Raw genomic sequence first — 15,794 nt, 5'->3', positions numbered from 1 at the left:
AAGGCGGCCTTGGCGGCCAGCCCCGACAAGCCTGCGCCCCGTTGGCCGAGACAGACCCCTCCCAAATTTCAGAGCCTGAGCCGCGGGCGGGTTGGGCGCCCGGCTCTCCAGGGACCGGGTCACGCCCCCCCCGCCCTCACTGCGCGGAGCTTTGCAGGGGCGGGGACCCTGCCCCGCTGCGAGCCAGCCCAGGCAGTGCGGCCCGGGAGCTCGCGCGGGCAGCCCTTGTACGGCGCCAGGATGCCCGGCCCGGCCCCGCCCCTGGAACCGCCTGCAAAGCAGGGCGGGGGCTGCGCCTCCGCGGGAGCAGAGTAGCTGGAGGTTAAAACGTTCACAGCGAGACCAGAGAAACCAACCCCAGGGCGTAGATAACACCTGAGGGGCTGGTTTCATTGAATGTTTTATTGATTGCGATTGTCCAGAACTTGTTTCTGAATTCAGGTGTTACGTCTGGAGGAATTATTTCCAAACTTGGCCTTAACGCGTGTAGTGGGCAAGGTTTTCTGTATCACTCAGGTCCACCAAGGAATTAGCCCATAAGGCAGGGGTCCCCAACACGGTGCCCACGGGCGCTATGGCGCCCACGGGGGCATCTTAATGCACCTGCATCCTGGCCCCCGGGAGAGCACCCACTGAAATGCCGCAGAATTTCAGGGGGGACGCCTCTCACTGACGCCGCTTGCCGTCAACAAGTGACGCCGAGAGGCATCGCCCCCGAATTTTGGCAAATTCAGCGACATTTCAGCGGGTGCTCCACCGCTGCAGTGGTCCCTCGGCTGGCGCCCGCCAGCCAAAAAGGTTGGGGACCACTGCCATAAGGGCTGGACGGGATCTTGAGAAGTGAATAGTCTACCTACCTGTACTGAGGCAGGGCCAAGTAAACTTAGACTCTCCCTGACACGCGTTTGTCCAACCTGTTCTTAAAAACCTCCTGAGACAGCAATTCCATAAACTCCTCCAGAAGCCTATTCCAAAGCTTAACTACGCTTATAGTTAAAAAGGTTTCCCTAATACCTAACTTGCGTTTCCTTGCTGCAGATTAAGCCCATTACTTTTTGTCCTACTTCCAGTAGACATAGAGAACTGATCACAGCCCTCAATTTATTTGAAGACTGTTACTGTGTCATCCCCCGCCACCCTCAGTCTTTTCTTTTCTGGACTAAACATGCATGCCCAGAAGCTATTTTTTAAAAACCTTTCTGGATAGGTCAGGTTTTCTAAACCTTTTATCGTTTTTGTTGTTCTCCTCTGGACGCTCTCCAATTTGTCCACATCCTTCCGGAAGTGTGGTGCCCAGAACTGCACACACTGCTCCCCGTATGAGGCCTCACCTGTGCTGAGTAGAGCAGAACAGTTATCTCCATTATCTCACATATGACACACCCATTAATACATCCCAGAATATTAGCCTTTTCTGCAACCGCATCACATTGTTGACTCATTCAGTTTGAAGCAATCTTCCAAGGTGTTTAGCTTTATTCACACCTAGGCCCTGGTCACTTTTTCAACTCAGCAAGGATAACTGATAGGGACTGCGCATTCAAAAGTTATATAACTTCCAAATAATACGTAGTTTAAACCTTTCCCCAGTTTCTTCATATGTCATAGCATGCTCTTTTGTTCCTCCAACAAGAAGTGAGCAATTTATTTTTACTGTAATGTATCCTTTCCAAACCTTTACTGTCGTCTGTTTCCTGGCATTATGAGAAGTGAGAAATGTTTGCCCAGTGAAGAAAATTAGTTAAAAACATTGTGTTCTAATTGCGTAAGTGTACAGAAGAGTCATGTTGAGGTGGTTTATGCACGTGTCTCCCCCCTCCCACTCACAGCTCCTTTTTTGCCTTCTTGCATTGCACATTTGAAGTTCTGAAGTTACTCAACAATTTTTCTCTTTTCCTCCCTCCCTCCCATATCATAGATGTCAGTTAAATAAGAAAGGTAGGACTTCCTGTGGAGCCAGTGTCACTCCTGACTTAGCAAGAAATGCTTGAGCAAAAAAAGGTAGCAGCCTGTTTCGCTAAACTTTTTTTTAAATAAGTCACAGCCTCAGACAGGAGGATGGACTAGATATGGGGTTCTCAACCTTTTTCTTTCAGAGCCCCCCCCCCCCATGCTATAAAAACTCCACGGCCCACTTGTGCCACAACTGGTTTTCTGCATATAAAAGCCAGGGCCGGCGCTAGGGGGCAGCAAGCAGGGCAGCTGCCTGGGGCCCCATGCCACAGGGCCCCTGTGAAGCTAAGTTGCTCAGGCTTTGGTTTCAGCCCCAGGTGGCAGAGCTCAGGGCCCTGGGCATCAGACCTATGCAGTGGGGCTTCGGCTTTCTGCCCTAGGCCACAGCAAGTCTAACACTGGCCCTGCTTGGAGGACCCCCTGAAACCTGCTCGTAGCCCCCCAGGGGGCTCCAGACCCCTGGTTGAGAACCAGTGGACTAGATGACCTCTCGAGGTCCCTTCCAGCCCTACATTTCTAGGATTTAATCATGGAGAATGACTGACTGGTTCTAGTCCGTGGCACCAAGAACTTCAGGTGTTACCTTCAATGTGCCTGGTCCTCAAAAGTCAGTGCAGGGCTAAAGCCTAACAAAACGTGCACTGAAATTTTATAAATAAGCACTGCTTCCAGTTTATGGAGGAAGACACTGACTGGATGGGGGAATCTAACTTTAGGTTCCTTCATATTGCTGCTGCCGTCTTGTACCATCCAACTCAATCATTTTCTTTCTTTGTATTAATTATTCCTAATTTCAATAAAAATGAAAGGCTGCTTTCATTTAATGAAGTCATTCAGCTTCTCACAACTATATTTTATACAGACTAGCAAATACTTCCTGAGCCTTCTCTTACAGCAAACCAAGTAGGCTGGGCTACCCACTGATACACTATATGTGATTTGTATCATAAAATTCTACTGATGAACAAAAATTCAACATGTGGACTGTCTTCAAAATAATCACACAACACCGGTGGTTATAATACAGTATTACAATGTATTATGTGCAAAACTCATTGTTTATCATTTACAAAATGAAATAAACACACAAACATGTGCCAAGGATTTCAGGTATGTGGCAAACCAACATGAAAAAGGTACAGATCTTATATATACACATCCGTACAAGTCCAAGGTCTATGTTCTTGTGACCACCTGTCTTCAATTACACTGTTACGAGAATTTAGGGAGAAATCCTGGCCCTGTTGAAGTCAGTGGTAAAACTGTCATTGACTTCAATGGGGGCCAGAATTTCAACCACAATATTCAGTATTTTGAACAGGTTTTATAGAACATAAACGTTTAATTTCATTGTACCTTTCTATGTTTAAGGCTTTGACTTTCAGGTGTCTTTACAGTTTCTCTCTTGTCTAAAGACAATCTCAGATTCATCAAAAGCTACAACAATCTTTGTTTCAGTCAAAAACATGTTTGAGGTTGCTAGTATCAATCTATATAAAATGGTTAGTGTTCTCATCCATTTTATTGGTGCTTTTAATCCTTTGCTAACACAACTACTATCTGGGAGAGTTATCCATCAGCATATCTACAGTACTTTAAACATACAATTGTTCCTTATCAAGCTCCTTCACCCATTTTTTGCAAGGCGCCTGAACCAGCAGACTAACACATTTGATTCCTAAATTAGTTTATCTACATTCTCTACCTCTTCTCTACATCCATTTATTTCATGTCCCCCCACACGCTTGTATCTGCTTGTCTAAAACTTCTGTCTATAAACAATAGTCTGGATAACAGTACGTCAGGTTCATTTAAAGGCATCTAAGTGGCCAGTGTCAACAATACAAATTGCTTACAGAAACACAATCTCAAAACAAAAGTTGCATAAAACCCTCCAGTAACGAGGAAGAGAAAAAACACAGACATTTAATGCAATACTCTAAAACCAGCAAGAGATTTATTTTTGTATATTAAATGTTAAAGTCACATGCATAATTATAGATACTTTATAGTTAAAAAAATATTTTAAAAACCCACCCTTACAGTTTACCTGCAACTGCTATAAAATTTCTATGAAATACATAAAAACATGGAGTCTTTCTGTAAAAAAAAAAAATAGTTTTAGATAGAAAAGGATGCAACCATCCACATAATTGGGAATTAATTGATGCCCTGCATCGGACAGTCTTGTCACACTTATGCTGGTGAAATTGAAAGTGTACCAGCCAGTCCACCCAAAAGTTTGTCTAGAATACATGTTTAAATCAAGACAACATTTGGCTGAAGGGTAAGTATGAGAAACTTAATCTCAGTATGCTTACAGGGATAGACCTGCAGAGGGCCACAGTGTAACATACTTCAGAAGAATCTGTGTACCAAGAAACTCAGCCGAATGGGTTGTTCACTCAGACACTGTGGTAGCATATACTGCACAATTGGCTGTAAGTACTGTATGTACATTTTCTATAGGCAGTGCTAAAAGCTGCTGCTCGTGTTCTTACGAGGCATTTAATCTATAGACTGTTTTGCCTCCTAAAGAAGAAGACAGCCACCCAAGAGATGTTTTCAACAAGGAACACAAATAACAAGCATCTGTTCTATAAAGTGGAGTTGTCATCATTGTTCTGGAAAATGGCACCATAAGGATCACTGTTAATGCGCTTGTATACAAAGTGAAAAACCTGGGGTTGTGGCCGGCTGTGCAGCTCTGCCTTAATCTTCTGAGGGTAAGTATCTTCTGTTAGCTGCTGCCAGGTATCATCGATAAAAAGAAACAGGCTATAATCTTCTGGGCTGTCCACTTTAAATTTTTCAGCACAGAGCTGACACACATCTTCTGTGGTGATATAAGGTCTTACTAATAAGGTCTTTCCTGTACAGCCACTGTTAACCTCCTGAAATGCAACTCGAAGGTAGTTCTGTAAAGTGAGAAAACAGATAGAAACCAAAAGTCAAATTAAACACCTAAAAAGAAATACGAAACTGTTCTGCTCAGCCCAGCAGACTGAAAGGTCAACAAGTGAGCAGCAAACCTCACCACACTAATTGTGAGAAATATCACACTACATTTCCAAGCTTCCAAAACTGATATCACTGCTGATGAACGATGTGATTTGTAATGTTGGGAAGCAATACACACACCGTGGGCAGCATGTCCAAAAGATGCTGCTGTTGTGCTAGATTGCAAGATAGAGACTTTAGGAAAACACCAGAATTGGTTTAACAAATCAGATGAAATCTGAACTCTCCGCCTATTTTAAAATAAGTAACAGTTTTACTTTTAAGAGGCACAGAAAGATGGTACATGAAGACAATCCACTGTGCAATATTTGAATGCATCGATACAATTTCAAGGTAGAAATTAGATCTTTTTTCTCTTTGCAAAGTGACACCCTCTCCCCCAGGCATTACATATAAATACTAAATACTACAACATAAGAAGAAATAATATTACCTTTCTGCTTTCCAATAAGCATTAGAAAAGTAAAATATGGAAACTGAGAAATAACATCCACATTTTTAACCAAGAAAAAGTAAGTCTGCTACAGAGAGTTTCTACAGGAAAAATGTATCTGGGAGTGGAATTGGAGGAAAGGAAAAAGTCAGAAAGAAGAAGGGGCTATTATCAAGGAAGCAGAGGTTCGTATTGAGTGAGAACTGCAGATGGGACTTGTGTTTGTGTGCGACTAAATGGAATGAGTCATTAAAGGGGCCGACTCACATGCAAGTTGTGCATTTACAAAATGTAAATGCAAGCCATTAAAAGCTAAGACAACACTAACATCTGTATAATTTTTAAAACTTTCAATGGAAACCCTTTTCTTAATAATTAAATATTCCCCTGCGGGGTTTGTAGCCCAAACCTTTCAGCCTCGTTGACAGTGCATGAGATGACTAGAGTGAACATGACTGTAAATAAAAGCAAAACTACTCTATTTTCGTTATCCAATCAGAGTGAATGCAAAAAGTAAATAGCACAGATAGAGAAAAGTAAATTAGCTTTAATTTCTCCTCCGGTTCTTTTAATGATTTAATATGTTACTAACAAGAGTACAGAGAAGTTTTGAACATGCATGATTTGAACCCTGACAAGGTGCTTTAAGGAGAAGCTAAAACTTGGAAAAGTTCCCCCATAACGCACAACTATCAAGGTAATAATTTATCCATCATCAACTTAGGGGCTAGTTTGCTTTTCAACTCAGATGAGGGGTGTGTATACCCCAGAATGTGATTGCGCTAACAGGTACCATATTATGTGCATTCAGCCACCATGAATTACTAAAATAGAACACCACATAGTTAAAGGTTAATTTGAAGCAGGCTTTTAGATACAAGGTCAAAAGCTAGCTGGCAGCTTCTGCTAATCAGAATGGGAGGAGGGGACAAACAAGTCAACAGCTGAGACTGAAAACCTTGTTGGTTGGAAGACCCTGAGTCTGGGCTCCTCTGATATTAGAAGTTTATTGAAAGTTAGGAAAAGTGATGATTTAGTAGGTGTCCCTATGACCTATGTGTTTTGTAGAAGTTAGTTATAAAAGATTAGCTAATAGAGTGTACTTTGGAGCAATCCTCTGAAGCCATCTTGAAAGATGTTTTTCCAGACACCTCTTCTCCCTGGCGGGAGAGCAAATGGCCACTGCGAACCTGCTGTTAATTACTCACTACCATTCCAGATGTTAGGTAAATATTTGGGATGTTCTAAACCTATTGCTTATGTCTGTGTGTGCTTAAATCTAATAAACTGCAATGTTAGACAAGAGCACACTTACTTGCATTTAATTCTTGATCAGACAGAATTGCTGTGTTCCTACTGATTTCTTCCTGACACCGCCTAGAGTGAAATAGTTAAGTTACCACTGCTGGGGGTTCTGAAAACCCTGGGTAACAGAATCTTTCCAGTGTCCAAAGAGGAACTTTTTGATTAGCGACAAGACTGTTGCTGTGCAACTTAAAAATGATTGTGATGAAACTGGCATGTCTTCCCCCAGAAATAGCTGGAGCAAGAAAGTATGCAGCAATTCAAATCATCTGGGTTTGGCTTTGCACATCTGTCCATACAGGGAATATTTTATTTCAGGAACACAGGATATGTGAGAAAGGATCTGAAGAATTCTGGCATCTCTAGCAGCTAGCTGAGTGCATGAATTTTGCTAAGCGTAATCTGGCTGGGGTATAATCCTGATGATTCAAAATTCTGTTTTGGAAGAAGCACCCAGAAAGGGAAGCTGTGGTCTCTCTTACGCAGTACCAAATCTGTTCTCCAGGCATCCTCACTCAGCACAATTCTCAGTCATGTGACACACCCTGACTCTGAAATCTGAGTGCACAGGAAGGAGTGGCACAGAGTATAGAATTTAGCCCACAGCAGAAGCATTCTGAGATGAAGTCCTCCATGGGAGATGTATTAAAATTAGGACATTTCTTTAACAAAGTTGCTACAAAAAGTTTGCAATAGTCTGGTAGATGGGGAGGGTAGCCTCAGGTAGATTGAGATTTCATATAAGTACAGGAAAATTGAGATGTATTTATAAAATGGATCCCAGCGAGACCCGACTAGCTCTGTGCAGTGGTCACGGTTAACCGCCAAAGTTAATCAATCCTCCTCCTAAAGAGAGACATTATGCAAGACTGCCCTTTTTCCCAACTCCCTCACGTTCAACCTCAATCTTTAATTCTTTGCAATGAAAACTGCCAGGCAGGCAGAGAGAACATCATAGCTGCCTTGAATGAAATAAGTTTTCACTATCCACTGACAGCCTCCTCTTATCCCCTCAGTCCTTGATTGTGCAATTTACTCTAGATAATCATCATTAACTAATATGGAAACTTTGGAGACTATGATATGAACTGTAAATAACTGAAACCAAAGAGTTTTCTATGGATCCACCCTCCACCCACATATTTTAATCCAGCAGTTGACCTATCTGAGTTGTGTAACTCTAGACTTGAAAAACTATCCTCCCTTAATACAGATGTTGTCCCCAGCTCACCCTTTCTTAGCTGTGTTAGGAGGAAGTAAACACTTCCTTGTCACTGACAGCTAACAGGATTCTGAATACACCCAGAACACAGGTCTGTACAGACACTTTTCAGAGTAGAACCATACTTAGGTCTTTTGTAATGTTTAAACTTTGCACAAGGATTATGGTGCGTTTATGGCCTCTTATACTAGGTTCTCAGTACTGCCAATGTCATTACTGCAGTCACTCTGTTAGCAAGACAGCCTAGAAATTCCAATTGTAATTACAATTTTTATCAATATTTTCAAAACCACTGTACTCAGCGGGAGCTAAGGGTTTGCAGTATTTCTGAGTCAAATTTATTTAACAGACTAACTTTAGGCGCTCGTTTTTTAATTCTTGGCCTTTATTTTCAAATGCAAGAAGCGTTCAGAGAGAGATGGAACTTTTAGACTTTGAGCAAAATTATTGAAGTTGGGCTTTTATATACAAGTAGAAAAGCAAAGTAATGACTGTGTGTTAGTTTTAAAGGCATAGACTCAGCCTGGAGAGGAAGGTAGAAAGAAATACCACTTCAGTTTCTGAGTTTATAGGAACGCAAATAAATGGCTCACAAATTATAATATAATAAAAGTTCCATAGAACACAATTTTAGGCAGGAAATACCTAGTGAAGAGAGGGGATGGAATCAGCTTTTCTTATTAATGCTGATCTGAAAGGACAAGTTGTTACTGTCAAACATTCACAGGAAGTTGTAGGATGAGTATGTCCCAGGCAATAAGTGTGTCTACGCAACTAAACAAATGATTTTAAAAGTCACCAAGTAAAAATCTAATTTCTCTGTCACAATCTAGCCAACTAATCTGAAGTAATTTGCAAGAACAGTCTGTCTAGACAGTACTTGGTTACACCACGATTTCTGTGAATGACTCTCAGTCCTGCTCTAAAGGGGTGACACAATCCTAATGCTAATATCAGTAATTTTTTAGTGGAATCTACAGCCCTACACTTAAAGAGTAGCAAGGAAAGTCAGAAAGACTACTAAATGTCTGCAATTCAGCTCACTGAAGCCCAACTTAGGCTTCTCAGAAATACAATAAGCCAGATCCTCAGCTGCTGTAAATTGGATTGGCTCCATTATCTTCAACAGAGCTATGCTAAACTACACAAGCTGAGGGGATGCACCTGTGCTTGGTTTATAACAACAGTAGTGAAGCAAACAGAGAAGTGAAACCAAATGAAGATGCAGCAGGTTAGCACACTTGTCAGCCTTTATACTCGTACAAAGGGAAGGGAAAAATTAAGTTCCTCCAGTTAATATGTTTTCTCCAAGCCATCCGGTAATTCAACTCTACAGTACGATGCAAGGACTGTCAAAGAAACTGAGTGAGACATTTTGGGTCAGGTTCTGGAGTGAAAACTAACAACATCTCTCTAGCTGGGGATTCTCCCAGCATAGGGTTGTCTCCACTAGGCATACAGCTCATGTAACTGGCTCCCTTATACTAGGGAATATGGTGGGGAATGACAGAGGAGGTGGCCTGAAGGGCTACTGCCAGCTGCTGTAGGTTAGAGCAACCTCCAGGCTGCTCTAAGCTGTGCCACGGCCAAGGCAGAGCTGGACAAGAATCAGGGAGCCATAACCATTTTCCTCATGGCCAAACTAACTGTCGCACCAAAGAGATCATAGCCACAATGGAGAATCTCGCCCTTTATTTCTCTCACAAGCCATATGCAGTACCTGAAAATCATCAACTGAAGGAATTGTTCTGTTAGTTGTCCTCCTCTTATGCCACTGCCGAAGGGTATCTCTGGCTTCTGAACTCAGCAATCGGGCTGCTTGTTCTTCCTGGAAATTCTTGATCAAAGAAAGTGCTCCATACGCGCTTGTCAGGTAATAGCCTCCTGCGAAGGAGTGCAAGAAAAGAGATTTTCAAAATGTTCGGGAACATGAAATTAGTCAGCCCTGCTGATATAGCAGGGGAAAAACTATAATCAGAGTACCCATAAAATTCTCTATACTGTTTCCAAAATAGCCATATTCCGGCTAAAGAAAAAACCAAAACCACAGTGGGCCTGTTACCTTACATGAACATTCTTAACAATGTAACCAGACAACACTTTTACTAACACTAGTGGAAAATACAAATTCATCTGTTGAAATCAGTCCATCCATCCATCCATCCATCCATGTAGTTTGCAGTAATGGATTTGGTTAATGTGTTGGCTGATTAGAATTGCTCTGTATCAGGGGTGGTCAAACCATGGCTTGTGAGATACATGCGGCTCTTTTACAGTTAAAGTCCAGCTCCCTACATCCCTCCCCCCCATTCTCCACCTACCAGACTGGGGTGGGGGAGGGGGGGTGTTGGGACCTCTCCCTTGCAGCACAGTGGTGGGGTCAGGGCCGGCTCTGGCTTTTTTGCTGCCCCAAGCAATAAATAAATAAATAAATAAAAATGGGGGGGGCAAAGCAAAAAAAAAAACCCCCTGCAGGGCAGCCGGAGATAGGGTGCAGGGGGACTCCCTGTGCTGCAGACGTGCTGCAGAGTGCGCGCCCGGTCTAGCACGGGGGAGGGGGAGGGAGAGAAGGGGAGTGGCCAGGGCTTCAGCGGGGCGCGCCTCACGGCCCCTCCTGCCGGGAGGACTCTGCACCACTCCGGTCGGCTGGAAGGGAAGGACGCGGGCTGCCCTGCTGAGTTTGCTGCAGGGCACTCCCCTTCTCCACGCTGCTGCCCTCTACAGGGCAGCCAGAGCGGCGAACCAAAAAGAAAAAGAAAAAAAAACAAACAAAAAAAGACACATAAGCAATGCTCCTTATTTCTGAGCATTTGCACTATGCTCTTCTAAGTTGGATATTATTTTCCCTTAATTAATTTGAACACCCCATTTTCAAATAGTGTTTTTATTTCCCTCCTGAATTTTGGGTAGAAGTAAAATTAACAGGCTGTTTTTTAAAACAAAAATCTTCAGTTTACAGTACACAAACCTTATGTCAAATTATTGTAATTGCTCTCAAGCAACAGCTGAGAATTCAATTTGTTACACCCAGGAAATATTCCAGAGAGTCTGCTACAATTTGGAGGCTGAGACACAATCCAGTCTGAAGGTTGGCCCTAGTTTGTGTTTTTTTAAAAGGAATCTCCCATGGCCTCTTTATCTCCTTCAGCATCCCCTTGTTTCAGTCTAGCTCAGGAGGTGGTCTCTAGTAAAAAGCTCTCTTGCTACTTACTTCATCTTTATTAGGGATTTAAATTAAGCCAAGACAGAATTACAGCCGAAAATGCAAGCCCCAAAGCAGTAAAAGTCCCAGAGTGAAGTCAATGGTAACACTGACTGAGCTCTCTGCAAGTAGGGGACATAGGGCACCCCATTTTTTTTTTAAAACAAGCCAGTCAAATGGGAGATTTCCACTGAGCTGAAGCTATAGCCATTCAGTGCCATTTAAAGATTACCAACATGCCGACGGCAGTAGTTTCAAGATTATAGTTAGCATCCTCTTGGCTTTTAGTCTCCAAACAAGATTTATACATAAAACATGTGACATAACCACTAACCCCACCAGCCAAACTGGACAGTACATTCCTTTTGAACCGCATGGTCCCAAATCACTAGACAGTTCTTCCTACACATTATCAGAACATCTGGTGTTAAAGACAAGAGCCAATCAACTGTGGACTTCTCCTTTTATTGAACTAAAAACAAAACTTCCTGTTAGTTCAGCAGATGTTTCTGTGTTTCAAGCATGTTAATGTTCTTCAGCTTCATACATCAAATGTTTTCCATTATGAGATTTCTGAACAATGTGCTGGAGGAGTCTATACTCCAACGCAGGGAACAGACAACTGTGGGATCGGAAGAGACCTGACATAATCCTCTCAAACATGCCAATTTCCAACGGGATACAGCAGTTTTGTTGAGTCTAATGAGAGCAGGAAGTTGAATTTTCTTGATGGCAAAAATATGTAAATTTAGGCTCACAAGTGACCCTGACCACAGGAGTTAAGAACTATCTTCCTAGCTATAGATAGTGATGGGCAGTTTGCAGGAGCACCTTGTTAAATATCACCATGAAACTGGAGAGGGCTGGGGTGATCTTCCTGCCTCTGATGGCATTTAGCCCTCTCTGTCATCCCAGCCACAGATAACTTGTTCCACAGGGCTCAGAAAAAAAAAAACTTCCCAAGAAGCAAATATTTTGCCTTTGGAATGGGCCAGAGTGTATCACGTGGGAGGTATTCTCAAAGTATTTCCCAGGAGAGAATCCCCCAGGCATTCACCCCAGCCCCTGTTCCAAATTACATGTGAATTGAAAGCTGCTGCACTATAAATAGACTCAGAATATTTTTCAGGACTTGAAGTATAAAACACATCCAACATGTGCACATAATATAAGCTTGTTTGCTAAATCATGCCACGTCCCTCCTGGGTTATTGAAATCCTAGTCACGGAAATGGGAACCCACACAAACAGATTCCCCAGTCCCTCACCTCTACACGCTGCAACCCCATGCACCTCTGGGACTCAGGTATATCACAGCCTAACAAGGACAGTTTTGGGAGCCTCTCGTTAACCTACTGGCAGCACACCATTAGCTCTGGGGCTCCTTTAAATACTTTTGGTTAACATTATGTTATGAGGGAACTCCCCTCCCCCCCTCCACTCCCTCTCCCTGCACACTTCCAACTGGTTTTAATAAAAACAAAAACAAACATTTACCTTCTCCATGTAGTAAAGACGGATCCAACAGTTCCATCATGTATTCAATTTCAGTATCAAGCTCCAGCATGTCACACTGGGCCACTACATAGGTCAGCACTGGCAAGAAGTCATCCGCTCCATACATCCTCCCTGGAGGAAAAGGAGCACAGACACTGATACAATGGCCAAACCCTTTTGCTGTTGACGTATCTTAGATTGACTTACTTCGTGTCCTCGCGGTGCAGGATCGACGGCCGCTGCTCCCCTGTCGACTCCGTTTCTGCCTCTCGCCCTGGTGGAGTTCCGGAGTCGACGGGAAGCGCGTTTGGGGATCGATGTATCACATCTAGATGAGACGTGATACATCGATCCCCGATAGATCGATCACTACCCACTGAGCCGGCGGGTAGTGTAGACATACCCTTGGTTACACCAGCTAAATGGCCCCCTAGAGACTCCTCTGCTGGCTGGATATACAGCAAAGATTCTTAAGCAGCTCCTAACCCCTGAAAAAGCCCTCCCGCCCCTCCCCTCATGATTTATATTACAGTAACACTTAGGAGCAACAATGTGCTTGCTAGCAATAGAGCACAACTCAGGAACATTCACCTGCTCCCAGCCCCACCACTTCAGTGCAGTAACTTACTGAAATGGCCTTCTTAGTTAGTAAATATTTGTATTATCCATGCGAGAAACACTTCACCCAACACTGTAATGTAAGAGCCACTTAAATACCATGAAGTAACAACCTGCAGCAGTTTAGGGCCAGGAAGTAAACACTACTATATCAGACTGAAACTGCAAGAGGAATTCAGACAGGCAGAATATAACCTGGGCAGGATACCGGACCTAACTCGTGCAGAAGTGCCATCCATAGGAAGGAAAATGGCACCTCCAAGAGCACTGGGCCTCCAGCACCATCCTGGAGTAGGGTGACCAGATGTCCCAATTTTATAGGGACAGTCCCAATTTTGGGGTCTTTTTCTTAAATAGGCTTCTATTATCCCCCACCCCCTGTCCCAATTTTTCACACTTGTTATCTGGTCACCCTATCCTGGAGTCCAGATTCAGTGTCTCCTTAGAGGGGAAAAATGCACCTACCAACATCACTTCCTGCAACATCTTGTATTTGCCTTGGGAACTCTCCCAACACAAGCTTCACCCAGCTTCGCTTGTGACACCCGATAAGGCCACAGCCTGAGAACAGGGTGACACCCCTGCATTCTCACCATCTAGCAGCATGTTTTAGCTGCATGCCTCCTGTTGACTCTGCACAAGTATTTTAAAAATGCCTCTTATCGGTATGTAACTCCATTTCATTATCTAGCTCTCAAGGTCCCTGGTTGTATTTTAGATACTTGTTGCAGTGTAGAAGTGGTAATGTTATTTTTGATCTAAAACGTAAAAGATCGTGCTCAGAGTAGAACATACACAGGCACTCCTAGCCAGAAGTATAGGCTTTGTTTGCCACCTTCCAGTTACAAAGTATTTTTCAGACTGTAGTACTGTATCTTGTTAGACTCCACTACTGAAATACAGAATGCGTTTAACTGCATCTACTATGGTTTCCAGAAAGCATTCAGGCTTAGGCTATGTCTACACGTGCAGCACTGAAGATGCTCTATGCTGATGGGAGGGAGCTCTCCTGTCGGCATAAAAAAACCCACCTCAGTGAGTGGCAGAAGGTATGTCGGCAGGAGAAGCTCTTCCACCGATATAGCCCTGTGCACAAGAGCGCTTATGCCAGTGTAACTTGTGTTGCTCACGGCCGTGACTTACTCACACCTATGAGTAACGTAAATTTTGCCGATATAAGCTGTAATATAGATACCGCCTAAGAATATCAAATTCAGGCTCCAAAGGACAGCTATGGAAAGCCGTGCTCATAGCTTCAATACTTCAATAACTTCAAACGCTAGTAGTTAACCAGAGCTGTTCTTCCAAGGGCTGCTCCTGCAGTTCATAAATCTGCATATCTTAACTGATCCGCTGCCAGGAGCGGCACAGCACTCTAGAAAGAAACTGAGTAGCAGAGTCTATCAGAGACTCTGAGGAACAGAGAGGCAGATGACAAGAGATCAAAGCTAAGGGAAGAAAGGGGAACTCCAATCAGCAGGGAGACAAAGGATTTACTTCCCCCCTCCTAACTGTTTCAAGGCAGGGAGATCTAACCTGAAGAGAGAATTACCTGAGTTATTCTCCATGACAGTGTAAATCAGTTTGCACACTCTCAGCAGCAACATGACTTTCTTTTCAGGTGAATACATTTTCTGCATGCTCATGAACTTGACTTTAATCTTTTCAACGTCCACAAAGTCCGGTGTTGGGACATATACACCCAGTTCCTGAGGATTCCTCTGCCGCACTAGCTGCAGGTTTTCTTTCAACTGTTTCCAAGAGCCATCCACAGTATGGAATTCTTTCAGCATTGCTTCAATGTGGCCTTTCAAGGGCTTCAGGATACACTTGTGCATGGCCTTCTCCAGCACAACATCTGCAAAGTGAAACACACATTCATTTGATTTCAGCATCTAGAGTAGAATCAGTATTAACGTATCCACTCCCAAAGGAGAAATTAGAGTAGACGCTATTCACTAAGGTCTATATACTAATGCAGCCGAGTTTCCGGATGTTTGCTAAGAAGGAATTAAAAGGCAAATCAGAATCTGTATTTCATTTGAATTCACAGTAGTCTGGCAAATATGAAAAACAAAATAAAAACAGACTATTCAGCTGTATGGAACATAGTGGCTCTAGTTCACAGGAGTTCATGCAAACCTATCCTCGTGGATTTGATGGACAAGGATCTAGGGACTCTGAGTTTTGCTTTGAGTTTCAGTTTCAAACAAATCCCAACTCAATACAGTTCAGTCAAAACCCATAACTTTTCTCTGGTTTGGGGTTGAAACGATCCAGTTTTGCATAGTTTCCATCAGAAGCCATAAATCAATCCAGATTTGCTAAAACTTAGCCCAGCTTTGCCAAAAGATTTATGAACTTTGGCCTGGTTATAGGTTTTTCAACTGAAATGAAAATCAAGCTGTTTTTGTCCAGTTCAGATTTCATTATGGAAGTTATCACAACTCTGTCATCAACCCTAATGGTCTTTGTTTAGCTACGGGGCGCACATGATATAGCAACCACTTGGCTTTTTATTCCTGCTCCTCCTAGGTTTAACAA

General features: G+C 43.1%; 1 protein-coding gene across 7 annotated transcripts in view; it reads right to left on the bottom strand.

Moving 5' to 3' along the window:
• Positions 1–3,891: 3,891 nt before the first annotated feature.
• Positions 3,892–15,794, bottom strand: part of RIN2 (Ras and Rab interactor 2) — a 115,059-nt gene continuing 103,156 nt past the window's right edge. For all 7 annotated transcript variants that reach the window (XM_045010868.1, XM_045010865.1, XM_045010867.1 and 4 more), the window contains 4 exons: positions 14,803–15,108; positions 12,633–12,764; positions 9,655–9,818; positions 3,892–4,871 (listed from right to left, as the gene is read on the bottom strand). In XM_045010868.1, coding sequence (XP_044866803.1) covers positions 4,551–4,871; positions 9,655–9,818; positions 12,633–12,764; positions 14,803–15,108 — 923 coding nt within the window. In that variant the 3' untranslated portion in view covers positions 3,892–4,550. The remainder of the gene's footprint in view (positions 4,872–9,654; positions 9,819–12,632; positions 12,765–14,802; positions 15,109–15,794) is intronic.

The sequence above is a fragment of the Mauremys mutica genome, chromosome 3 (genome assembly GCF_020497125.1).
Source record: "Mauremys mutica isolate MM-2020 ecotype Southern chromosome 3, ASM2049712v1, whole genome shotgun sequence".
Classification (NCBI taxonomy): Eukaryota; Metazoa; Chordata; order Testudines; family Geoemydidae; genus Mauremys; species Mauremys mutica.
Note: the sequence above shows the minus strand (reverse complement) of the source record. Positions and strands in the feature narration are given on the sequence as shown.